At 53.5% G+C, this 26,415-nt stretch overlaps 1 protein-coding gene across 2 annotated transcripts in view; it reads left to right on the forward strand.

The window, feature by feature from the left end:
- The window catches only part of PLXNA1 (plexin A1), a 52,315-nt gene extending 32,405 nt beyond the window's left edge, over window positions 1-19,910 (forward strand). For both annotated transcript variants that reach the window (XM_036229752.1, XM_036229751.1), the window contains 15 exons: window positions 64-303; window positions 410-553; window positions 904-1,138; window positions 3,750-3,892; window positions 5,077-5,333; window positions 5,709-5,775; window positions 10,380-10,526; window positions 10,634-10,793; window positions 11,674-11,777; window positions 12,087-12,183; window positions 12,549-12,739; window positions 12,860-13,029; window positions 14,290-14,502; window positions 14,584-14,734; window positions 16,449-19,910. In XM_036229752.1, the coding sequence (XP_036085645.1) occupies window positions 64-303; window positions 410-553; window positions 904-1,138; window positions 3,750-3,892; window positions 5,077-5,333; window positions 5,709-5,775; window positions 10,380-10,526; window positions 10,634-10,793; window positions 11,674-11,777; window positions 12,087-12,183; window positions 12,549-12,739; window positions 12,860-13,029; window positions 14,290-14,502; window positions 14,584-14,734; window positions 16,449-16,544 (2,415 nt within the window). In that variant the 3' untranslated portion in view covers window positions 16,545-19,910. The remainder of the gene's footprint in view (window positions 1-63; window positions 304-409; window positions 554-903; window positions 1,139-3,749; window positions 3,893-5,076; window positions 5,334-5,708; window positions 5,776-10,379; window positions 10,527-10,633; window positions 10,794-11,673; window positions 11,778-12,086; window positions 12,184-12,548; window positions 12,740-12,859; window positions 13,030-14,289; window positions 14,503-14,583; window positions 14,735-16,448) is intronic.
- The last annotated feature ends 6,505 nt before the right edge of the window (window positions 19,911-26,415 follow it).

Below are 26,415 nucleotides of genomic sequence, written 5' to 3' on the forward strand. Positions count from 1 at the left end.
CTCAAGGGGCCTGACTCCATGCAAGGAGCAGTCGGCCCAGCATCTTCGAATCTGTGTCCCCAGAGCTGCCTGGTGTACAACGATACCACCATGGTGTGCCGGGCTCCTTCAGTGGACAACCCCACCCGCAGCCCACCTGAGCTGGGAGAGCGGCCTGACGAGCTGGGCTTTGTCATGGACGACGTGCGTGCTCTGCTTGTCCTCAACACCTCCTCCTTTCTGTACTTCCCTGACCCTGTGCTGGAGCCACTTAGCCCCACGGGCCTCCTAGAACTGAAACCTAGCTCCCCACTCATCCTCAAGGTGGGCCTCAGTCATTGGGTGGGTATGTGAGTGGGGTTGTGGTGCGGTAGGGATAGGGTGTAAGCAGGGGCCAATGGGGCTCTCTGGCTCCCCTCCACCCTTACAGGGCCGGAACCTCCTGCCACCAGCACCTGGCAACTCAAGGCTCAACTACACGGTGCTGATCGGCTCTACGCCCTGCGCCCTTACCGTGTCAGAGACACAGCTGCTCTGCGAGTCACCCAACCTTACGGGGCAACACAAGGTCACGGTGCGTCCATGGCTAGGCCATCTGTGTCCTGGCCTTAGCTCTGGTCTGCTGGGTTCCTCCTGCCTTTGACCTACTGACCCAGCCCCATCCAGGGCATCCCGGCTTTGTGACTAAGCCCCAGACTGGCCTCCAGCCCAGAGGGAGCACAGCTCCAGTGCAAGCCCCAACTCGGCACTTGCCCAGCCCTTGTGCCTCCTAGTGGGCCTGGTGTCTACCCTGGTCTCCAGCCTCTGAAACTCGCACTGAGTACTCTAGGCCAGGGTCAGGTACTCGAGGGCTGTGGGGCCAGGGGGTGCTGAGTGGGCGTGGTACCTCCTGAGCAGCCTGCACCCTCCCCATTCCCACCCCAGGTGCGGGCCGGTGGCTTTGAGTTCTCACCAGGCATGCTGCAGGTGTACTCAGACAGCTTGCTGACTCTGCCTGCCATCGTGGGCATTGGCAGCGGTGGGGGCCTCCTGTTGCTGGTCATTGTGGCTGTGCTCATTGCCTACAAGCGCAAGTCACGCGATGCCGACCGCACTCTCAAGAGGCTGCAGCTCCAGATGGACAACCTGGAGTCCCGAGTGGCTCTCGAGTGCAAAGAAGGTATGTCAGGGCTGTGGGCATGGGGGATGTGGAGGGTGCCAGGGCTGCGTAACTTTCTGGGGGTGCTGCTACTTCTGAACCAGTTCCCATCCAGCCTGCTGACTCCACTCAGTTTACAACATTCCCGATGGCCTTGCTGTGTTAGGCTTGGTCCCAGGGAGGCAGGCTGGTGCCTGACCGGTGCTTGGGACCCAGGGGCCCTGGAACAAATATGGCTTCTGTGGGCGCTGCTTATGACACAGACTCTTTAGCCAGAGAGTTGCATCTGTGTCCCAGCTTGGCTGTAGCTCCTTAGACATGTAACCTCTTTGTGCCTCAGTTCCTCATATGTAGGATGGGCACAGTGCTGGTGCCTTCTTCACTGGGTGTCATGAGTGGTATCCAGATGGCCTTGCAGAGCCTGTAGGGCAGTATAGTATGCATACACGTGTTAGCGTGGTGGTGGCTCTGTGCATGTGGCTTGGCGTGTTGCTGAGGAGTGGGGCCTCTTCATCCTTCAGCACATGCAGACCCCGGCCTGGGCTGGCCTGGACAAGCTCTGTCTCAGGAAGTCAGGTTGCAGCCCATCCTAATAAGATAGGGCACGTGTCCATCATCACCTTAGCGTGTGAATGGCAGACATCATCTCAGAATGGCTTCTGCGGGGATTGTGCGGCATGTGCTACCTTCCAGAATAGAAGCTCTGTTGGCTCCATCTTCAGAAATTTCTTCATCCTGGGGTTCCTTTCTCCCTGTGATGACAAGGTGGCCATGATGGGCGAGCTCAGCTTCCCCACTGCCCCCAACTCTGGCCAATCTCCGATGTCACACCTCATCACATGCCCTAAGCTTGTGCCCTTGAAGCCCCTGAAGGAGAGTAGGTGGACCCCAAGGGGGTGGTCCAGAGAGTGGGATGGCTTCTGGCAGGCAGGGGCCACAGATGCTGGAACTGGGTGAGCAATGGGCTAGGGGGTCAGTGGGAAGAGCTAGGGTAGTGGACTCTAAGCTGTAACAGAGAGCATGGCAAAGGGTTGCCTGTCTCTGCCTGTTGTGCCTCAGGAAAGCCCGTGTTCCCAAGGCCCCAGCTTATCCCTGGCAGATCTGAGGGCACCACTGTTGGCTGGATGTGTGGGCCTAAGTGCTGGCAGCAGGGTGCTCGGGCTGGGGCTGGGGCTGGGGCTGGGGCTGGGGCTGGGGCTGTGGGCCATGGATAGCCGTATCCACCTGAGTGTTGGGTTCAGCTCCCATGCATGTGTCTGTGGGCTTTAGGCAGCAGACAGCAGTCTTGGCCCATGGTGGTCGGCTGTAAGATGGCGTCTCAGGGCAAGGTCCCCAGTGCCAGGCCATCCCGGGGTAGTCCTCACCTACTCATGGTCCTGGGTATTCCACATGCCTCTTGGAGCCTCTCTGAGCCTCCCTGAGGCTTTATGAGTGGTGAACAGAGCAGCACTGATGAAAATTGACGGTTATGGGATGTTTCTGAGATGCCAGGAATGCCCTTGAGCGTTCTGCAGATATTAACTAGTGAATGTTCGCAGCTCTAGAAGGCAGACATCAGCAGTATTTCCATTTTTGGATGAGGAAAGGGAGCTAAGTGGCAGGGTGGGATTTGAACTACTGCATGATGGCCTTGTGCCCATGACAGGCCAGGCATCAGGTTATTAACTCCACTGGGACCAGGGGGTCCATTTTCCCAGTTCCTGCCTGTTCTGGAAGCCCCCCCTCCCACCCCCCCAGTCCTAGATAAACCTGTCTGACCACTGGGCTGTCATGATGGGATGCAGCAGGTATGCAGGGGCCAGGAAGGTAATTCTGCAGCTCGGGGCCTCCATTGGGGTAAGGATGACCGTCTGCTGAGGTGGGTGTGTGCAGAGATTTTATCTGCCAGCACATATGCAGGTGCAGCAGCTGGTGGGCACTCCAGGGCCTCCAGGTGGAGATAACCAGACTCCTGGCAGCCGTGCCCAAGAGATGAAGGCCTGGCTCTTGATTAAACCTGCCAGCCATCTCCCAGAGCCCGCCAAGTGCTCCTCTGGCTCCTGATCAAATAACACATCCCTTGGACTGCTGCACAATCGATTTTTCACAGTTCTGGAATATTCCATCAGTGCTTGTCGCTGCCCACCTTCGTTTCTGAAAGAGGCAGAGCTGACTGGAATGGGCAGGCAGTGTAGGGCTAGCCTGATTTTGCATGTGGCAATGGTCAGTTTGGAGGGTTGAGGGGCTTGAGGAGAGCCCACAGGCCCTGAGCCCCTGGACTCCTGCTTCCCTCTGCCTCCCACAGCTGGCCACACCCCTTCTATTCCCAGGCAGCTCAGTGTAGGGGAGCCAGGGTGGACAGCAGGAGCCCCTAGGTGGCAGAAGAGTTGGCACCTGTAGTTACTCTACCCCAAACGCCCAGTTTGAAGTACAGGAGCCGTTCCCAGCCAGGACCTGGTCCCAGTATCTCCTCTATTCTTATCTTGGCTAATCCCATGACAGAGGGGTTTTTATCCCTCTGTTAGGACTAGGGAAACTGAGGCAAAAGCAGGTCACCCAACCAGTGAACAGCAGAGCCAGGGTTTGAGGCCAACCTGAGTCAGGGTTCTGGGGGCTATTGGGACACTTGCCTTAATACCTCGTCTGGCCACAGCCTTTGCAGAGCTTCAGACGGACATTCATGAGCTGACCAATGACCTAGATGGCGCTGGCATCCCCTTCCTCGATTATAGGACATACGCCATGCGAGTGCTCTTCCCTGGGATTGAAGACCACCCGGTGCTCAAGGAGATGGAGGTTTGCTACTGGCCGGGGCTCATTCCTTGTCTGCCCTCAGGGTTCCTTGGGTGCTGGCAGGCAGCTGGAGGGTCTGAGGGATAGCCCAAGCCTGTACGAGGGGGTGCTGGGAAGCAAAGAGGGAGGGCTGGCAGAGGCCTGGGGCAGGGGAGCCTGGGGCAGGGGGACCTCATCCCAGCAAACCACCTCAGTGGCTGGCCTCCTTCTGGCAGCCTTCATTTTGTGGGACCTTCTAGTCCAATATGGACCCCCTGTAGCTCACCTGGCCTATCTCCTGGGTAGTTCTCATTGCTAAGCGTTACTGGGCAGGGGCCTGGGCCATGTATGCTGGGAGGTGTGGGTGCCCAGCTGGAGTTTCTGTGGCTGTGTAGGCTGGGAGCACATGGCTGACATGGCATGAAGGCCCTCGGAGAGCTGAGCTTTCTTCTGCAGACATTGGCACAAGCCTGCCAGGGGGTAGAAGGCTAGCTCCCATATCCTTTGGGGTCCTCCATGGCAGTCCAGAAGCCCAGGTCCCAGCTAGAAATAGCCAGGGACTCTGTAAGTCAGTTGTGTCATGCTATCTACCTGAGGGTATCCCATCTCTGCACACCTCGCATGGTGGGGTGTCTGCTCGCCATACAGTTTCATTGGTGCGATGTTCCCTCTCAAGCTGAACCTGAATGAACTTTCCTGTCACTCAGACTTTGCCCTAGGGATTATTGCCATCTGCTGTGTTGGTCCAGTTGCTCTCTTAGCTCTTACTGTGTTCTACTTGGGACCTGTCACCTGTCTGCCTGTTAGGGAACCTCCTGTCCTGATAAGCTTTGGTACAGATAGAGAGAGCAGAGGCCCCTAGAGCCAGCCTGTGTTCTACTTTTTCTCACCTCTCTAGCCCCAGAGAGGGAGGCAGGAGCAGGCCCTCATTCTGCACCTCTCACTGATGCTGGTATGCCAGGGTCTCTGCCTGCAGTGGGCTTCTCAGGTGGATGCTAGGCTACATCCATTCTGCTGAGGACAGTTGGGGTCTGGACACTTGTCACGGTGACATGTCACCCACCTCTGAGGCCTATTCTCTATACTTGCTCTACCTTTGTACACCTGACTTGGACAACTCCTTGGCCTAAAGATCTTCCCAACCCCTACCTCTTGTGACAGTGCTGGTTGCCCCAGTGTGGGTCTGAGCAGGCGCCTGTCCTCACTAGGTGCAGGCCAACGTAGAGAAATCACTGACACTGTTTGGGCAGCTGCTGACCAAAAAGCACTTCTTGCTGACCTTCATCCGCACGCTGGAGGCCCAGCGCAGCTTCTCCATGCGTGACCGTGGGAACGTGGCCTCGCTCATCATGACGGCACTACAGGGCGAGATGGAGTATGCCACGGGAGTGCTCAAGCAGTTGCTGTCTGACCTCATTGAGAAGAACCTGGAAAGCAAGAACCACCCCAAGCTACTGTTACGGCGGTGAGCCCACACCTCCTACCTGCAGACGCCAGAGGCCCTGCTGGGTACCCTCCCCAGAGGCACTGCTGTTGCAGTTCTAGGGGAAGCCTCAGCATCCTCTGACCAGATGTTAATAGTGGTGACCAGACATGTTGGACATGGGGCCCCACTCTGGGGCATGCCTTTGTCTGGGGCCATCAGTTATTGGCCTGAGTCATTCTTAGAGACCTGTTCCAGTGCCAAAGGCTGGGATGTCCACAGCAACCCCCTAGCCACCCAGCTCCCATAGGTGCCTTTTAAGGCCTGACCTTCAGTGCACAGGAAGTGGGTGGGGTGGTCATGGTCGGTAGGCCTGGTAGTGGGAGTTATGTCACTTCTGCTCATGTCTGTCTCCAGGACTGAGTCGGTGGCAGAAAAGATGCTGACCAACTGGTTCACCTTCCTTTTGTACAAATTTCTCAAGGTAGGTGGGCCGGGAAGGAGAGAATGCTGAGGGGGTGTTGGGCAGATGGATGGGTACAAGGGAAACAGGAGATGAGAGATGTACAGATATATGCAGTCTACGGCCAAAGTGGCTCAGAGGAGGCTGGAGCCTCAGCGTGGACTCTCCCAGGATGTGCACCTCTTGGCCCCTTTCCTGACTCTCCTTGAGACTGTCCAGGCTTCACCCAGCAGGAATGGATGCCCCAGCTATAAAGTAAGCTGTCTCAGGTTTCATGGCCAGTGTTTGGCTGAGCTGGACTTTAGATACAGATCTAGGTTTCTGCACTGTGCCCATGGCGTGGAGCTAAGGAGGGAGGAGAACTCTGAGTGGGTACCTCTGTGTGTTTAGCACCCATTGTTGAGTTACCGTGGGGAGGCATCTTGGGGCTCCTATTGGCCCTTGTAGGGAAGGCTTTCACAAACACACACCTGCTCAGGATGAGGGAAGCCCATCATCCCCAGAAGATGGGCTTTGGAGACTTGTGGCTGTCCTCAGAATGGGGTAGGGGCCAGAGGGTACAAATTGCAGTTGTAGGATAGATATGGGTCTAGGTGGATCCTGTTTGGGCCATACGTAAGAAGTTGGACTAGTCACCTGCACTTAGAAAGTGGGAGACCATTTAGACACTACTGTATTGTTCCCCTTGAAATCTGAAGGCTTGGAAGATGTTCTCTCATTGTGACAGTGGCAGGGCCCCCTGACCTCTGACTTTAGTAGGTGCTCTGTGGACAGACATGGTGATGGGCAGTGGAGCCTAAGTGGCTGAGGGTGGGTCTGAATCTCCCTGTGGATGCTTCTTGGCCGTGGATCTCTGCTTCCCGTGTCCTTACTGAATCAGGGACAGCCTATGGGACCTTCAGCCCTTTGTGAAGAATGCTGCTGGGCTCAGGCTCCCATGGCTTAAAGATGCCCAGAGGAGAGTCCTGTCTGGCTGGGGAGAGGACAAATGGGAATTGGGATATGTGAGAAAGGTGTGGATATTGAGAGGGTGGGTGCGGTTTGAATAAGGGAATGAAGGAAAGGACAGAGTTAGCCAGGCAGAGGGAGTGACAGCCCTGAGGTAGGCATGAGGTCCAGAGTGGAGTGCGGGAGGTGGACTGTGGTGGGGCTCATCGGTGGGACTCGCTGGAGGTGGTTCGGCAATCCCAGAATCCAGGCCCTTGGAGAGTGTCCAGTAAACGCTGGGGTTCTCATTATGCAGAGCTGGGAGCCAGTAACACGAAGTTGGGCATTTCCTGTAAGTTTTTGTGAGACTGTGTGTGACGTATTTACATGCTTGTTAAATTGCACTCAGGAAGCCAGTAGACGCAAGGTTTAGAAAACATGACTGCTGGGTCTGAGCTGTCTCATCTGCATCGACCCCTATCTGCTCCTGAGTCTCACAGGCTGAGAAACTCAGCTTGACAAACCCAGTTTGAGGACCTGGGTTGAGCTGTATTTTGTGTAAGGCTGAGTGGAGGGTCAAGCTACAGCAAATGGGGCAAGTGTAGCTGGTGCAGGATGTCACAGGCAGAGTGGCTGAATGGGAGCTACCGTTGGGGAGCTGTGCTTCGGGCTCTCTGGTGGGGGCCACCTAATGGAGGGATGGGTTGGGTAGTAGGTAGTGGGTGGAGAAAGAGGGAGACCTGGCCTGGCAAAGGAGGGAAATGGCGAGGGGAAGGCAAAGTGTTGGGAGAATGACCACCCTTGTTGTCCCCATGGGGTCTCATCAAAGGAACTGAGCAGGACCAAGGTGTGCTTTGATTTGTTCAGAGCACTCCCCTATTCCCAAATCTTGTTTGCCCCCTCACCATATGGATGAGGAAATATGCTGGGCAGGAGGTACTGGCCCAGGGCCATGCAGTGAAGATGTCCAGGCTGGCCCTGCCTGCCCACACCCACTGCACTGGCCTGGACGACTCCTGTTCACATTAGCTGGCCACGGACTTCTTTGTGCCACAGGCTTCCTTTTTTTTTTAAGGGATACACTCGGTCCTCTGTATTTGCAGGTTCCACATCGTAGTTTCAACCAACTGTGGATCAAAAATATTCAGGAAAAAAGATGTTGCATTGTTACTGATGTGTATTATGTAGTTAGGCCTATTATGGTTGTGTCCGTACTAAACAGGTAGATTTTTTTTGGTCATTGTTTTCTAAACAGTATAAAAACTATATACACAGCACTTATATTGTATTAGGTATTATAAGTAATTTAGAGATGATTTAAAGTAAGTAGGAGGATGTCCATAGGTTATTGTGTGCAAATGCTACGCCATTTTATATAAAGGACTCAAACATGTGACTAGAACCCATTACTGAGGACACCAAGGTATGACTGCACTGTTCTTTTTTTGCCAGTTTTATTAAGAAGTAATTGATTTTCATCACTGTATATGTTTAAGGTATATAAGATGATAGTTTGATTTATGTATATCATGAAATATTTACCACAGAAGATTTAGTTAACATGCATCATCTCATAGATAAAAAAAAAAAAAGAAAGAAAAATTTCTCCTTGTGATAACACAACTTTTTATCCGTTGGTCCATGTTTTGGCAAGACAGATTATTTTTTAGAGCAGTTTTAGATTCACAGCAAAATCGAACAGCAGTTAGAGATTTTCCACATACCTTGTACCCCCTTAGAGCCTCCCCATTATTATATCTCCTGCCAGAGTGGTTTATCAGTTGCAATCGATGAACCTACATTGACATAACATTATCTCCCAAAGTCCATAGTTTTTGTGAGGTTCGCTATTGGTGTTGTACATTCTGTGCATTTGGACAAATGTATAATGACATGGACCTACCATTACAATATCAGAGAGTAGTTTCACTGTCCTAAAAGTCCCCTGTGCTCTACCTGTTCACCCCATTTTCCCTCTAACCCCTGGCAACTGCTGATATTTTACTGTGTCTACCATTTGCCTTTTCCAGAATGTCTGGCAATTGGAATCATTCAGTTGTAGCCTTTTCAGATTGGCTTCTTTCACTTCCTTTTAGACTGCCACACACTGTTTTTAAACAACCCAAATCTCTTTAATTCATTGCTGTCTTTAGAAACAAACAAAAAAGTTTAACTAAAAAAGTCATCCATGCTCATTTTAGCACATCTAAACAGCACAGAAATGAATATAAAGGACTGAGTCCACCCACCCCTAATTCTGGAGACAGACATGTTGTTGGGAGTCTTGGGCTGTCTCTTTAATTATTGTAGATGCTAACAACATGCCCATGGCAACTGGTTATTGGACAAAGCCGCTGTTTCTGTCCCAAGGGCACGGGGGAGAGGCCATCATCCTGCTTGCTTGGGGCACACTTGAACTCCATCAGGCAGCCAAGGTGACAAAGGACCCTGTGCCCACACTTAGGTGGGGCCTCACCTGTGCAGGGGATGCAGCATGGCGCCTGTAGTTGTGAGCAGTCCTGGGGCAGATAGGACTGGCCAGCTCTGATGTCGACTTTCTTCACTTTGATGTAAAGACATGAGCCTCTTCCCATTCGTGGCATTTGTTGTCCAGCAGTGTCTGGAACCCTACACATGCACAGGCTCTGTGCTGGGTGTTGAGAGATGATGCGGATGAGCCAACCGTGTCCTGGCTCCCCAGCAGATTTCACTCCGGTGGGTAGATGGCAGCAAAGAGAACGACAGGGACCAGGGATTGTAGCAGGGCCCTGATTGAGATGCGGGCTAGCAGCTTTGACTTAGTGGTCATGAAGAGCCTTTCTGAGAAGGGACATTGGGTGGAGTCTGGAAGGGCCATTGACGACCTGAGGGAGAGATTTTTCTAGGGACAGCAGGTGCCAAGGCCCTGAAGTGAGACAGGAGGTGGTTGGAGGAGCAGGAGGCAGCTTTTGTGGCTGCAGTGTTGGGAGTAGCAGTTGCGGGCATGGGCAGAGCAGACCTTCACTGAGTGCCCAGGGACCACTCCATGGGGCCTTGACTCTGGGCTCCTACACCCCTCAGTGCTGAAGAGCTGCCCTGGATCGGTACCTCTGCACCTCAAGTAATAGGGGAGCGGGCAGCCTTCTGTCTGCAGAGGCGGAGGTCCCAATCAGGTGGTCCCCGACAACCACTAGATCAAGGTCATGCCTAGGGTTTATGGCTCACGGTCCGCCCATGCTGTAACAGTGGGACCGCAGGCTACAGGTTCCTCCAGAGTGCAGTGCCAGTACCTCGGTCAGGCTCTGGCAAGTGGGGTGCTGGGGGATCAGCTGGGGACTGGGGCAGTAGGCCTGCTGAGGCCTGAGCTGGTAGGATTTCAGGGCTTTGGTCTTTGTTGGCATAAACCCCTCTTGGCCACCTCATGTTCTCCTCTAATATACTCCCAGCTCTCCTTGCTAAGGTCTCATTGGGATTTTTCACATCAACATTCATAGGAGCCATGGGTCTGTTTAACTTATTTATTCATTTGCATAGTCTTTGTTTGGACTCTGCAACCAGGAAGTAGAACTTGCGTCCTTAAAAGAATTTGGAAATATTATGCATTTCTCCTTGTGGGAAAGGTGCAGAGGCACTGGAAGGGTGGGAGTAGGTGGGCAGGAGTAGAAGCCCCTGGCGGTCCTGGCTGCCACCTAACGCCCACCCGCCTGCTACGGCTACAGGAGTGCGCGGGGGAGCCGCTGTTCATGCTGTACTGTGCCATCAAGCAGCAGATGGAGAAGGGCCCCATTGACGCCATCACAGGCGAGGCCCGCTACTCCCTGAGCGAGGACAAGCTCATCCGGCAGCAGATTGACTACAAGACACTGGTGAGTACTGGTCAGCATCCTGCCCTGCCCCCTCCACACTCTCCCATGTACCTGACCCCTGACAAGTGAGAGGTGGGGGCTGATGCTGCATCCCTCCCCACCCCCAGACCCTGAACTGTGTGAACCCTGAGAATGAGAACGCGCCTGAGGTTCCGGTGAAGGGACTGAACTGCGACACGGTGACACAGGTCAAGGAGAAGCTGCTAGATGCTGTGTACAAGGGTGTACCCTACTCCCAGCGGCCCAAGGCTGGAGACATGGACCTAGGTGAGTATGAGAGAGGCTCTCACGGTAGCATGGCTGTGCTGAGTTCTAGGCAGTGGCCATGCCCAGATGTGTAGCCCAGGAGAGGGGCAGCACCAGGGGGCATTTCTGGTGGGCCACAGGTACTAGGCTTAGCTGGAGAAGTCCAAGCAGAGTCTCTTGGTCCAGGCCTGGCCCTGAGCTCTGGTGGAGGTTTCTGGAGGCCATGTAGCAGGGGGATGTTGAGGAGGGCTTGAGGGAAGGGATGTGATCTGGGCTCTGCTCTGGGTGTGGGCGAGCCAGGGTGGAGTAGAGAATGGAATCAGGGAGCATTCTTAGGAGCTGCCCTGTCCAGGGGAGAGGCTGGGGTTGGGGTTCTTATGTACTCTAGGTGGAGGATGGGCCATCGGAGCTGGGGGATGGTGCTGTGGCTCATGACCCAGGCAGGTGGGGGTACCCATACAGCTAGGGAGGGCTAGTGGAGGCACGGTAGGTCTGGGGCCAGAGAGTCCTATGGTAGGTTTGGCTGGAGAGCTGGAGGGGGCCACCGTGGAGGCCTCAAATGCCAGGCAGAGGAGTTGGAAGAGCTTCCTAGAACTCGAAGGCAGAGCATTACATGGGGGTTGGGCTGCCCGGGATGGGGCAGCTGCTGTAGCAGGTCACAGGGCTTAACTGCAGGGGCATGTGCTTCTTGCTCTGAGCAAGGATGGGAGCTGCTCAGAGGGAGGGAGGGAGGGAGAGAGGGAGAAGCCTTGTCCCTTCATTATTCTGCTGTTCAAGGCCCTGTACCAAGTGCCCCCAGGATGCCTGTACTCCTTGGGGCTGAGAGGTGAGACCAAGGAAGGAGGGGGCAGCAGAGGCACCTGCCTATGGCCCCAACCCTCAGTGCTCCCCTTCCCTTCAGAGTGGCGCCAGGGCCGCATGGCACGCATCATCCTACAGGATGAGGATGTCACCACCAAGATCGACAATGACTGGAAGAGGCTGAACACGCTGGCTCACTATCAGGTGACCCCAGACCTCCCACCCTCTGGCCATGGCCCAGCCTCTTCCCTCAGAGCTAAAGGGCAGTGCAGAAGCTGGTGTCCAGGCCTGGCTATATAGGTAGATGACAAATGTCAGAGAGAAAAGGGGACGTGTGTATCCTTTCTGGGCCCTGCACTAAATCCATCTGGTTGTCTTAATAGCCCTGGAGGTGCACCAGTGAGGAACTGTGTGGTGAGGTGACTGGCCTCCAGGCATTGTACCCAGAAGGGCTGAAACTATCACTACGGCTCCCAATAGTAGGTTATGCATCTCCTGACCCTCTGCCCACAGGTGACAGATGGGTCCTCAGTGGCGCTGGTGCCTAAGCAGACATCTGCCTACAACATCTCCAACTCGTCCACTTTCACCAAGTCCCTCAGCAGATATGGTGAGGAGTCAGGTGGGGGCAGCGGGTATGGCTCACTGACCTGGGCAGGACGCCTCCCCTGGGCCCTTTTGCAGCAGGGCCATGCAAAGGCTGGGAGGGGCTACATCACAGCCTGTCACTTGGACACTTGGCCTTTCCTCTAATTTGGAGGCTGTACCTTTCTTCCTACATGCACACCCACACACAGTGTGTCCTTTTCTGTCCCCTCCCACCCAGCAAGGTGGACTGAAGACCCTAGTTTTCAGATATTGGAAACTGAGGGTCAGATAGAGTTGCTGCTAGCCCAGGGCCACCCAGCCAGGGCCAGGGTGAGGTGTGGGTGCTGGATGCAGTAGGCCTGCTAGCTGATGGCATGGTGCCTGCAGAGAGCATGCTGCGCACAGCCAGTAGTCCTGACAGCCTGCGCTCGCGCACACCCATGATCACGCCTGATCTGGAGAGCGGCACCAAGCTGTGGCACCTGGTGAAAAACCACGACCACCTAGACCAGCGTGAGGGTGACCGCGGCAGCAAGATGGTCTCGGAGATCTACCTGACACGGCTCCTGGCCACCAAGGTAGGCCTGGGTGGGCAGGCGGCAAGGATGTGGGGGTAGCACAACTGGCTTCCCAGGCCACCCAGGAGGGGAGGAGCTTCCAGTGGTGCCCTGGGTCTCTCTAACCTCTCCTACCTGTAGGGCACGCTGCAGAAGTTTGTGGATGACCTGTTTGAGACCATCTTCAGCACAGCGCACCGAGGCTCGGCCCTGCCGCTGGCCATCAAGTATATGTTCGACTTCCTGGATGAACAGGCTGACCAGCACCAGATACATGACTCGGATGTGCGCCACACCTGGAAGAGCAACTGGTACCTGTGGGGGGGCGGGGGGGTTGTGGCAGTGAGGCCAGGTGAGGCCCTGGGGCACAGCCAGGCAAGGCGGGGCCTGAGTTACTGCAGGAGGCTCTGTCCTAATGGGTGAAGGGAATGGCTGGCCTGGATTCGCTGTCTCCCTGCTGTGGTCAGCCCGTCTTCAGGTGAGCCTTCCCAGCTGACTCATCTGGGGGGTATCCACCGCTTCCTGTGTTCCAGGTCTAGGCATGGCCTCTGCTTCAACTTGGAGGACTCCCTTTGATGTGGGAGCTGGGTGTATGCACGCATATGTGCATGTGTGTGTTCACCCACGTGTGCTTTGTGTGTCCCTGGGTATGCATGGCATGCACAGATGTGAGAAATGGGCTTGGCGGGCCAGGCTCATACCAGCCATTGGCAGTGATGAGCATGACACTGGTGGTGACAGCAAATACTTTGACACTCTCACCCCTCAAGGTAGCCAGCATCCCACCTACTAGCAGCCACTGCCCAGTCTGGCTTTCTCTCCCTGAGCCTGACTACATGCCCTGGCAGCTTTGGCCCCTCTTCAGAGAATATCCTGTGCCTCTTTCCTCTTTGTTCCTGGTCCTGTGGTAGTCTTACCTTTCCCAGCACTCTGGCCTCTAAATGCTGCCACTAAATGCTACCAGCTCTGGGCCTCTAGCTTCACCTGTGCTGCCTGTGGGCCTTAAAGGGGTTCCACGGATGCACCAGAGGAACCAGCATCATCTAGGTCAGCACTGTGCAGAATTCTCTGCAATGACAGAATGTTCTTGATCTGTGCTGTCAAGAGTAGTGGCCGCTGGCCATGTGTGGCTACTGAGCATTTGACATGTAACTACTTCAACTCTGAATTAAAACTCTGAATTAACTTTATTTAATTTCAATTTTAAAAGCTACATGTGGGTTGTGGCTATTAGATAACCCAATTGATGGCTGTCTTAGAAGCGTCATTTTGGGCACAGAGGTCAGCTGTCTGTGGTGATGTGTCTCCTAGAGCCCTTCCTGGGCAAAAGCAGGGGTGCGACTGTGTGTAAGTGTGCATCTAAGCATGTGATCATGGGGAGAGACTGCCCTTCAGGAGTGTGAGTGGCAAGAGACCCCCTATCTGGGCCTCAGTTTCCTCAGGAAATTCATGGCCACTGTGAGTGTTGGAACCAAGCAAGCTGTGAGGCTGCTGACTGGCCCTTTTCCTGTGCTGTCTGAAAAGGGTGCTATAGACCTGTTTGACCATGCATCTGGCCTACCCGCCCACAGCCTGCCCTTGCGTTTCTGGGTGAACGTGATCAAGAACCCACAGTTCGTGTTTGACATCCACAAGAGCAGTATCACAGATGCTTGCCTGTCGGTGGTGGCCCAGACATTCATGGACTCCTGTTCCACGTCCGAGCACAAGCTGGGCAAGGACTCACCCTCCAACAAGCTGCTCTATGCCAAGGACATCCCCAATTATAAGAGCTGGGTGGAAAGGTGAGGCGAGCATGCAGCGGGTAGGCGGCGGGCTGAGGACCAGGACCCAACTCACATCCCCAACCTGCTGTATGCCTGCAGGTACTATGCTGACATTGCCAAGATGCCTGCCATCAGCGACCAGGATATGAGTGCATACTTGGCCGAGCAGTCACGGCTACACCTGAGCCAGTTCAACAGCATGAGCGCCTTGCATGAGATCTACTCCTATATCACCAAGTACAAGGATGAGGTGAGCACACACACTGGCCACTGGCCTCACCCAAGGCCTATTACACACAGCCCTGCTCAGCCTCACACCAGACCTTGCCAAGCAAGGCTCTCTCCCTGGGACCCTGCTGTCGCCTCCACCCACCTCTACCAGCTTCTCCCCAGGCCTCTAGGCTGGCCAGGAGCCTGCCTTCTCTGCTCTGCACCCCCACTGGCCATCTCACTTGCTGGGACAGGGATTTAGTGCTGTTGTGATTGCCCACCAGGCCTAACAGGGTCATCGGGCTGGGTTGCAGCAGGCCAGGAAGCCTGCTTTCAGTTTAGGGGGTGTTGGGGAGCAGATGTCAGTGGCTTCCTGAGGTGGAGAACATGGGTTAGTTAATGGCTATTCCATGAAGGCCCGTTATGGGGTTGATCATCTTCAGGGTAGGGCAGCAGACCCTTGCTTCTTTAGTGTCTTTTCTGCTGACCTGGAATAAGACCTTAGGAGGCCTCCTTGCCATCTGTTTGCACAGAGCTGGGGCTCCCTGAGGAAGCTCCCTGAGGAAGCTTCCGTCTAAGGAAGCGGGACTGACTCATGGGCTAAATTGTGCACACAGGGCCGGAGAGGCAGGACAGGCACAGCATGGTCACTGCCAAGGTTCTGAGCCCGGAGTGGGCCCAGCTGCAGGATTGTGGAGGCCACAACACTAAATTAGAGCCATGCCTGGGGGAGGCGAGGTTGAAGCAAAGGGCCTGTCACTGAGTGTGTAGGCCCTGAATGATGATCTGATTTTTGGGTACCCAGGAGGGGGGAGGTAGGGACCGCCTAGGGGCTGTAGCTGTGGTACTGGGTCATGTGTGGGAAGGGCCAGGTCTTGCTGATCCAGCTAGCTATGGGGTGTGACTCCAGACTTGAGGCTGAGTGAGAAACAGATGGTGGGGAAGTCCGAGAAGCCTGCCTTAGACTTTAATGGGAGTGGAACTTGGACTCAGGAGAGACTTGGGTTCCAGTATCAGGTTGTAGGGGTTAGCACTAAGCAGAGGACCTTTAGCCGAGATTGGAGGAGGTGGCCTGGAGGTGAGTCCAGAGCAGGAAAGGCTTGGGCTATACCTTGGGGCCAAGAAGGGTGATCTAGGGTGATCTGGTGACACTGCCTAGGGGTTGAGGACATTAAAGCCATCTAGAGGTTCTCTGAGGAGCTCCACTGTAAAGGGGTATGAAGAGACTGGGGTCATGGGGTGGAGGAAGATGGCAGCGTGGACATATACCAGGCGGCTGATGTGCCAGCAGGAACTGGGAGTGTCAGCTTGGGGTGTCCCTGTATCCTGGGAGGCTGGAAGCAGCGGGCTGAGTTGCCGTATAGAGGGGTCTTCCAGGGGATGGCAGCACATCTGTACCCTGGGTGGCCAGGCCCTGCTCCCATCAATAGATGGGGAACTGCACCAAGGGAAACGGACATGAAGGGCTGCCTATGACCAGAGCCCTATTTGGGGCTGGTGTTTTGGGGGTTGGGGTTAGGAATAGTGACCAGGAGGACTCATCCTTCCCACTGGGGTTCTGGGGTTCCAGGCTAAAAACCCAGGTCCCTTACCTGAGAATGGAAGGGATAGAATTGGGCATCTGCTCCAGAGCCCTTGCTGGACATGGCCATGTCACATGCCTAATGTGTACAACCCTCCAAGCATTGACGTACTGGTCCCATATGAGCGGTGGCCCCGGGCAAGCCTGCTAATTCCCCCACTGGCCTCCACAGATCCTGACAGCTCTGGAGAAGGATGAGCAGGCTCGGCGGCAGCGGCTCCGGAGCAAGCTAGAGCAGGTGGTGGACACGATGACCCTGAGCAGCTGAGCCACCTGGTCTCCACTGTTTGGCAAGAGATGAGCAAGAGGGCCTGCAGGGGTGGCCTCCGATCATCAGTCAAAGCTGCGAGATCCCTGGAGGCAGCTTCCCCAAACCTGTGCCAGGTGCCCGTGTGCTCAGGGCGGGCATGCAGGCCAGCGTCCTCCCGGCTCTCCCCCGCCCTCCCTGGGGGTCCTGGTTCTTACTGCTGTGGGCGAGATGGTTTCTGTAACACCCTCTGTGCCCAGAGCTGCTGGCTCTAGGGCTGGGGAAGCCCAGATGCCTCTGGGACCTTCTCGGAAGACTTGAGTGACTGCTTAAGACCTGGGGGATAAGGCTGAGCCCTCCAGGAGGGTGGAAGCCATTCTGGTTGTCTTCTCGAGGCCAGGCTGGTGAGGCCAGACGGGCCAGGACGAGGGGCTGGGAAGGGGTTAGCCTTCCCAGCTTCCCAGGCAGAGCCTGCGGACTGAGGCCTGACTGGAAGCCTGGGGGAGGTTGGATGCCAGGCCCAGCCAAGGTGAGCTGGAGTTGGTCTGGGCTGTCGCCACCTGCCTGCCACAGCTGGCACCCTCATGCTCTCTGCTGCACCGCCGCCACCGTCCTCCGATTCACCGCGTGCTCTCTGCGGCAGAGGCTGAAGCGCCATGTCCACCTCGCCCAGAGAGAGGCCCCAGCTCCCTCCTGTGGAGGGGCTGAAGGAAGGCAGTGCTCACAGCTCCCAAGTGACTTCCAGAAGGACTCAGCAACTCCCTTTGTGTCCTCAGGGCTGTGCCTCTGGGAGCCTGGGGCTCCAGTCATGAGCACACGTTCCCATTATTTATTCCATGTACTCCTCTACTGCGTCCACTCCTGGCAAGCTCTCTAGCATGGAGCTCGTGGGAGCAACCCTGACCATCCTCCCTCTCCCTCCCTATCTTCCCAGCTCTCCATATCCACCTTCTAGCAGCTTCCGGTCTGGCATCTCAGCAGTGTTCTGGCCCCTCAAGTGCCATGGGACATCTGGGGACTGTTTTTTGTTTTGTTTTGTTTTGTTTTTTAATCCTGCTGCACTCTGACTAGACAGCCAGGACCATGGCAGGGCCCCTTAGTATACTTGCTGGTCTAGCTGGGAGCAGGACACAGTGACCAGAGGGCCTGGTGGTTGGCTGTGTCCACCCTGCTCTCAGCAAAAAAGAACAAATTTTTTATTAGAAAACATCTGTATGTTATTATACATATATATATACGTGTGTGTGTGTGTGTGTGTGTGTGTGTGTGTATATATATATATATATATATATATATATATATATATATATATATATAGCCTTTGTCTCCAGCCCCAGTGGGGTCCTATATAGTTGACTGGAGAAGGAGAAATTTTACAATTTAGAGTAAGAGAATTAAGACAGTGGGAAAGCAATACCACATGATCATGAAGCAAGTGGCCAGTTTCCGCTAGCAGAGCACCCCAGGCCTCCACCCCTTGACCAGTTTGTCCTGTTTTTGTTTTGATGTAAAAAGGAGAGAACTCTCAGGCCCCCTGAGAGCTTCTGGGGTGAGGGGCTACGGATTCCTGCATGACTGTACTAGCGTTTAGTCTGACTTGATCTTTTTAAAACTGCAAGTGTTGAATATTAGAGGTTGTTAGACCCTTTTTTATGTTTTTTAATTAATCAGTCACTTGTAAAATCAGACAAGCAGCCCCCCTCTTCAAGTTCACTTTTTTGGTGGTACTAAAGATTCCCATGGACTTTAAGGGACAGCTAACTGTGGCCAGCCCTGTGCCCACGGGCTGCCCATCTTGGACCTCCCGTTCCTGAGCAGTGTGAGCCAGACTGTACACCTTAGAGATCAGGTTAGAGGCTGCCCCCTCAGTGGGGAAGCAGTGTGAAACCTGAGAACTGACTCGGGAAGCTCCTGGAACTGGGGAAATTCGTGTTCCTCTCCCTGTTGTGGGCACTGAGCAGGGCTCAGGCCTCCCGCTGCTGTGGATGACCAACTGGAGCTCAGTCAGCCCCTGACCCCAGCATAGCCTACATGGGCTCATTCCTGGGTGGCAGGCCAGGAGTGAGGCTGGTCACTCTAGAGATCAGTCCATCATTTCGGTTGCCACTACTCTGGCATGGATTCCCATTCCTGGGTGCAACCCTGTCTCCTTTCTGAGGTCGCCTGGCTGTGCCTGGGTGTAGGTCTTAGTTTCTCCCAAAGTCTTCCCTGGATGTTGACTTCTAACTGAGGCTCTGTTCTTCCAGTTCCACAGGGGTCAGTTTAGGGCCCCTCCACTCCTGCAATGTCCACTTAAGAATCCAGTTCCAACCTCGCTTCCTGAGGCCTCCCAGCCCACAGAGGGCCAGCCCCCTGCTCACCTCAAGAGGCTGTACTTGGTGAGGGAGAAGGAGGGATGCTGCTGGCCTCACAGGGCGTGTAGCCCACCGCACAGCGCACGCCTGTCAGGAGCAAGCACTTTAGCAATATCTGTTTACATGCGAGCTGATCAAGCTAATTCTAAGCCTGCTGTCTCCCCAGTGCAGCAGGTCCCACACCTTCCTTCCTGCCAGGTAGTGCAGTTAGGCTCTGAGTTCTTATCACTAGTTCCCACAGTCCTCCCAGGTGCCGGGCCCAGGCACCTTACTTTCACCTCCAGGCAGCATCCTGCCAGTGGCTCTGACCCCAACCTCTGGCACTGGTCTTGGGATGTGACGGTCTGGCAGGTGCCCACTCTGTGCAATGAGGGTGGATGCAACTGTCCCAAAAGCTCCTCTGCAGTCCCAGGACTGGGGAGTCTGGGCCATGGCATGGGGTACTGTGCAGGGACACCCATTCTACCCCAGACACTGCTGCTATGGCCTGCCCTGCTTGGGGCCACTCCTGCCACCCTTCCCCATGTATGTCTCAGGAGTGCCCAGGACAGCTCATACCTTGGTCTGGGAGCCGGGCCTCTCGATATACCTCGAGCTTGCCCTGCACTCCCTGACCCAGGGCAGAAGGGCCAGGGACACCCCAAGTCGGAGGGCCCCAAATGTCGTTCCCACCCTCCTGGTCTGACCTTGCTGAGAGCCTCCACCTTGGTTTTTCTCCCAGTTCTGGATGTGATGGCTCATGTCGTTGGTGCTACACAAGCTAGAATAGATATATTTAGAGAGATATTTTTAAGACAGACCACAATTAGCTGTCCTTTAATGCCGCAGGGCCCCTACCCAAAAGAAGAGCACTCGCTCGGCCGGCCTGAGCCACCCTCACCATTGCCTCTGCAGGTGCAGTGTGGCTGATGGGGTGCTCAGCCAGCAGATTGTGTAAATACACGGCTATTTCCTATTTTACTGTTCTTCAGATTTAGTACTTGTAAATACACACACACATTAAGGAGAGATTAAACATTTTTGCTAAAGCTCATGGCTCTGGGCTTACCTTGCTGGGAGAGGTCTGGGTGGGGTGGGGGAGCACGTGGCCGGCAGTCTGCACGCACATCCCATGCTCAGGGCAGCCTTTCCCAGGCCATGCTGGGACTCTTGCCATGGGGTACAGCCAGGCCTTGGGTACTGATGGCGTGCAGCATGATCCATAGCAACAGCATCCCATACTGACTGTGGGTGATAGTTCTTGGCCTCCAGGATTTTGGCAGTCCCAGTGGTATGAGCCTGGACCAGGATCACACTACTCTTGTGTGCTAGAAACCCATGAGTGTCCTGAACCTTGGAGGCTCTTTGAAACTACACGTTGAGCCTGAAAACACTAGGATTTGAGCTCCTCCAGGTCCAGTTGTCTATGGTGCTCTGGCAATGTGCTTTTCAGAGGCTCCCCAGTGCCTTCCCATGTGCAGCAGAGTTATGTCTCAGGGTAGTGGTTCCTTGGGGCCTTGTTAAAATGCAGGCTGTGATCCAGAAGGGCTAGGGTGGCTTGGCTGCTTGCGGCCAATGAGCTCTGGTGACCTAAGGCCATGGTCCTGGGACCCCACTTTGAACAGGAAGGGGCTGAAGCTGCATGTCCCAGCATTTCTCAGCCACGAGCACTATTTTTTGTTTGGAGTTTGCAGAGGAGGGTTCCAGTTTGGGAAATGGTGGCCTTTCTAGCACAGACACTGCTATTCCATCTTGTGAAAATGTTGACATATTTCCGATGGAGAAGGTATTGGTGTAGCCTTTGCAGGCTCTGAGCTGGTTGCCTCCATGGCCCAACAGGGACCATTCCTGCCCCAGAGGGTGGGCGTGGAAGTTGGATATGATAGTTTGATGAAGCAGGCCTGTGCCTGGAGGAGACAGGTATGACACCAAAGGGGGTATCTTTATCTGCTTTGTACCTGATCTCCAGGCTGCCCCTAGGCAGTGACAATGACAAGCTGATTGCCCGCTGGTAGTTCAGCCACTGTCCGAGCTCAGCCAGTGAATGAACTGGTTTGAACCTCATAGCGACTCTGTGAGGTAGGGGTTATTATCCCCAACATGCAGACAGGATGTTGAGGGGGCACACAGGTGTTGCCCAAGGCCACACATAGGTAAGGGACAGAGCTAGACTGAAAGCAGACCGTAGCCTAAGAGGGAGATTCCCAGGGAACACCAGTAGTACTCCAGCCTGCCTTCTCACAATATCTCCGTTCCAAGGGCTCTGACAGCAGGTCATAAATCAATACCTCCTGCTATAAAATGGGCCTGTCCTGACAGCCGAGGCTGCAGGTGTTATGCTCAGCGCCAGGCTCAGTTACTAAAAAGAAATCAGTGTAATCACCATGAAATTGCTTCGGAAACAAATTTAGCAAATGTGGTCCCGTTCGGGGTGTGCCATGGCCTATTCTCATGGCTCGATCCCCTCTAGCTTTCCGGCATAATCAGACCTACCTCAATTACCCTCGTTAAGCTGCCCAGGGCTCCAGCCCCACCAGCCTGAAAGCGGGCAATCATCTCTGAGCCACAATCAGCGATTCACCGTGTAGTGATCAAGTGTAATTATACAGCCAGCACAATGCAGGAAGGAGGCAGGCACCTCTGATTGCTGACATAGTGGCTAATCGAGGGCATTAAAACCCTGTTAATACTGGGGCTGGCCGGCTGCTCCAAGTAGGGCATGTGGATGAGGGTGTCTGGGTGACAGAGGGGTGAGGCTGGCCTGTGATCCAGCACATTCAATTGAGCCCCTTCTTTGTGGCTAACACTATGCTAAGCCCTGGTAATGGGGCTGCAGACAGCAAGGACTCTGTGAGTACGGGTAAAATGGTAGGCCAGGCTAAATAAACACTGCATTTGGTGACCACATTTGAGGACACATACGTGAAGAAAACACAATGGCATGTGACATGAAGGCTGTCAGGTGGTCAGGGAGGGCTGTATGAAAAGGGGCAGTTGCGTGGAGACCTGAGGGACAAAAGGGAGCACCCATGGTGGTATTGGGAAGTCTTGCATTCCCCAAAGCAGGAATGAACCAGGCATGCTTAAGTAACGGGGGAGAGGAGGCTGGGTGGGCAGAGTGTGAGAAGGAGAGCAGCAGGTGGTGTGACCCAGGGTACTCTGTGTTGTGAGGGGTCTCAGGCCTAAAGAGGAGCCAGCTGGCTCTTCTGAGCTCCTTGGAGAAAAAAGGAGGGTGGGCTCTGACTTGCATTGGGGGTCCTGTGGAACTAGAGGGCTAGAGGCCAGAGGAGGCCAGAGACCACTTGAGAGGTTCCTACAGACATTCCTCAGGGACCTTGGCCTCACTGCCCCCTTGGGGGTCTTCCTGGAGACCAGACAGCCTGTCAGATGGTATTGTTCTATGAACATGTGTGGCCTTCCTGAACATGGGCTGGACTTGCTTTGATTGGTCATTGGGGTTGTCAGTGGAAGTGGCTTGGGTCACATCTGTGCTAGGCATCTAGTCCTGCTGAAGTGAGGATCTAGAGAACAGAGACTCCAGCCAGCCTGTGTTGGGTGTGTGACATGGGCACAGAACAAAGCTTAGTTGTGCCGGACACGGGCATTTGAGGATTTGTTTCTGTAGCACAACCCAGACAATACTGACTAATATAAGCTGGTAGCATTGTCAGTACAGAGGAAGACCTAGGGACGAAGAGAGGTGAGGTCCATCACTTGCCCATGTACACATAACGAACTGTCAATGTTGGAGCCAGGATTCAAACCCAGACTGTCTACCAGCTCAGCTACAAGGACTTGGCGGCCCCACCCCTCTGGTTGCAGTCCCGGCCTTGGTCCCATCTCCTGTAGGCCAAAGCCTCCAGCTACTGCAGGAAGATCCCTTGGGTGCCCCCACCCTCATCAGGCCCAGGGACAAAGTAGGAAGCCGTAATTCACTCCAGGATGGTCCTGTGTCCAAGCCTCTGCTGGACCTCAGGCAATTCAGAGCCCACCTTCCTTGTTTCCCAAGGAGCTCAGAAGAGCCAGCTGACTCCTCTTTCGGCCCGAGACCACCACAACACAGAGTACCCTAGGTCATGCCACCTGGTGGTTCCTGGGTAAATCTTCCTCAAGCCCAGCGTTCACAAGCACCTCTCTTTTCTGTCTTCATGAGACTTTTTTTTTAATGGATAAAGACATTTTTCTTTATATAACTACCATGTCATTATTGCACTAATAAAATTAACATTTGCAAGTCAAATTCTCTCAATTGCCCCCAAACTGCATTTTCACAAATGATTTGATGAGAATTGAGGAGCCCTCCCTGTCACGTTTAGTTTTCTGTCTCCTTTGTCTGGATCTTCAAGCCCCATCTGTTTTAAAGTTATTCCTCATTGGAGAAGCAAGTCCTTTGCCCTCAAGACATGCAGTGTGGGCGTGGGGTGGTGTTGATTCCATCCTTTACCCCATGTGGCTGGAATACTGGATGTAGATGCTTGGCTGGATTCAGGTTCCATTTTCTGGGGAGTAGTCTAACCTCAGCCCTGCCCTCTCCTGTCACAGGCCCCAGGTGTCCCACTGCTTCTATGGGCCCCTCGTCTCACCTCCTTCACTCTCTGAGCCACTGTGGGTCCATCCATCTACCTCAAATTTTCCTCTAAATACACTCCACTTTTTAACTTGAAATTTATTGAGAAACTTTATGACACTATCATAAATGGATGACCAGTATCACTTGCTGTAAGTAGGTGACTACAAACATAGTACAATAAAAGTAATAATATTAAGTTTTAGCAACAAGTGGTTTCCTACAGTGGTTCTGCTGACCAGACATGGAGAGACACCCAGAACCCAGACATGGCTCTCAGACTCTCCTCTGTGCTCCTGGCTGAGCCTGCACACTCTGCTTCCTGACTCCTTCACTGGATGCCCTGGCAGGAGGCTGGGGTGGGAGGAGGGTGGACTTCCCCAGTGCCGGTACCTCTGACAGCCCAGCACTGAGCCGGTGATGCCACCTCTGCATGCTGCTCCCTCACTGGAGTGATCTTGGGCTCCTACCCTCTCTGCTTCACCCCTCGTGTGAAGTTTCCTCTGGGGCGCTGTTCCTTTCATGATTGAACGCTGCCTGAGAGAGTCCTCAGCTTCAGCTAGTGTCCCATCTGTCCTGCCTAAAATGCTCACATACCACTCAGGGTGCCTGCCCACATATTTCAGATATCTAGCTTCAGGGGACCTGCAGGGGTGGTCCTGTCCCTGTATGTGTTCCTGTTCCTGCCTTTCCCAGCTCAGTTATCCCAGTGAGAGTTTTTTCTAGTACTTTTTCTCTCTTTTTCTGCTGGTTTCCTGCCACCTCAAGAGGAAGCCCCCAGGGCCCTCCCCGCCTCCGCCTCTGTATGTCTGAGCATTGCTGTGGGCCTGGTTTCTCCAACAACAGCACCACGCAGGTGTGTGACATTTCTGTCATTCTTTGCATGTTTGCAGGGCCTGAAAGTACAGAGGGTAGGGTGAATAAACGTTTTTAGTTCAAGAAAGTGAGCCAGAAAAGCCTCTTCTCTCTTGCTGAAATGAATTACTTAAAAATAGTTTTCAAGACACCGATTTATCTTTAAGTGTGCAGTCTACGAGAGGGGAAGGGGAATTCCTGGCTTGCAACCCTGGGTCTCATACTTAGTATTGTGTGATGGGGCAAACCTCTCTGTCTTTCTCAGCTTCAGTTTCTTCATTTGTAAAATGGAAGAACAAACAGCTCTAACAGCCTCTGCCTGGGTTGACGAAAGAATTGTATGATAATATTTGCGTGAAAGGGTAACAAAGGTTATAATTTGAGATAATTACAGGTGTGTTTTCATATCCTTTTAATCTTATTACCCTGGACAATGGATGCTACCCAGAGCAAAGGCATTCTCCTGTCCCTTCTGGCTGAAGTGTCCATTTCCTATGTGAGACAATGGACAGGAATGAAGGGGGATTTCTAAACTCCTTAAGCTGCCTCATGTACCAGAAGCAGTTTCAAGATGCAGAGAGCACTCAGTTCCTCCTGCCACAGGGGTCCAGAAATTCAGGAGTCAGGAGTAAGGAAGAGGAAGCTACTGGGATGAGGGTGGGGGAGCGGAGCAGCACCCAGACTTGAGACAGAGGAGTAGCACATGTCTGAAAGCCAAGGCATTCAGTGAGGACTGGGGCTGAGAAGCAGAGGTGTATGTCAGGGCTTTTGCCCACACAACTCCAGGCAGAACCGTGCATACCGTCATCTATGCTAATATACCCCTTCAGAGTTGTGCAGTGTACAACTCTGTACACTGCGGTACAAGGTGGCCCTCAGTGGGTGTCCCAGTGGAGGCTGACAGAGGAACAGACCTCCATTCCCTAGTGTCAGAAAGCTTTGCCTTAGATCCTGTTGTCATTTTGGGAAGAAAGAAGAGCCCTGTTAGGAAGTTGAATTGTGACCTAGGCATACATCTTTTCAACAGAGACCATGTTAAAACGAAAGAAATAGTTTAAATAGCACTAGATTGAAATCTTTTCAAAGTTTAAGGTTTTGTTCCTGTTTCCCAGTAGGCCAGAAGCGTGGTAGCAAGATTAGAGAAGTTATGGACAATTAAAAAGCTATTTTAACAAAAATACCTGAGCAGAGCCGTGTGTATTTTCAACTCTAGAGACCATGCTGGGCTCCACTCAGAGTGGAGGTCCAGCGCAGCGTGGGCACTGCTGGACAGCTGACCATGCTCGATCTTGGGAAACTGCTCCTCCTCCTTATTCCGGGCAGCTGGCCACTGGCCCCCCATCCCCAACTCCCTGCCGTTGACAGATGACAGCAATCAGAGCATCCCTTCCTCCTGTCACACTCAGCATGTCACCTGAAACTACTGAAAAGACAGAAAACTCCTTTACACGGGGCAAGGGGTGCCTGCCTAAGGGTGCAGCCAGCCCAGAGAAGTGTGGGGCCAAGGGATGATGAGGAGAAAGGAAACAGGTAGAGAGGGAGAGAGAGAAATGAAGGAAAGAGAAGAGGGGGAGAGTGAGAGAAGATAAGGAGAGAGAAAAGGCAGTGGGGAGAGGGGAGAGGAAGATTAAACTTCTGGATCCAGCTGTGTCTAAAGACAAGCTCTCTTCTGGCTTTTAATTACATCAGACAACCAATTTTCCTTTTTTTCCTGGCTTTGCTCAAATCTGTCACATGCAACTTCAAGAGTGCAGACCTGTACTGTTCACTGAGGTAGCCACTGTTGTATGTGGCTATTGAGAACTTTAAATGGCTAATCTGAACCCAGATATGCTGTGAGTGTAAAATACATGCCTGATGTAAAATATATCATTAAAATTGTTTATATGGATTACATGTTGAAATGATAACATATTGGATAGATAGGGTTAAATATGCTATTTAATTTTATTTGTTCCTTTTAACTTTTAAAAATATGGCTACTAGAAAATCTTAAATTTCATTTCTGGCTCACAGAGCAGGACTAGACCATTTTTCTGGGAATGAAAGAGCATGATTTTTGTATTGTGTGTGCACGTGTGTGTGTGTGTCTGTCTTAACACCAACTGCTTCTGAGGAGAATGATTTGTGCTAACTA

The sequence above is a fragment of the Rousettus aegyptiacus genome, unplaced genomic scaffold (assembly GCF_014176215.1).
Source record: "Rousettus aegyptiacus isolate mRouAeg1 unplaced genomic scaffold, mRouAeg1.p scaffold_m13_p_12, whole genome shotgun sequence".
Classification (NCBI taxonomy): Eukaryota; Metazoa; Chordata; class Mammalia; order Chiroptera; family Pteropodidae; genus Rousettus; species Rousettus aegyptiacus.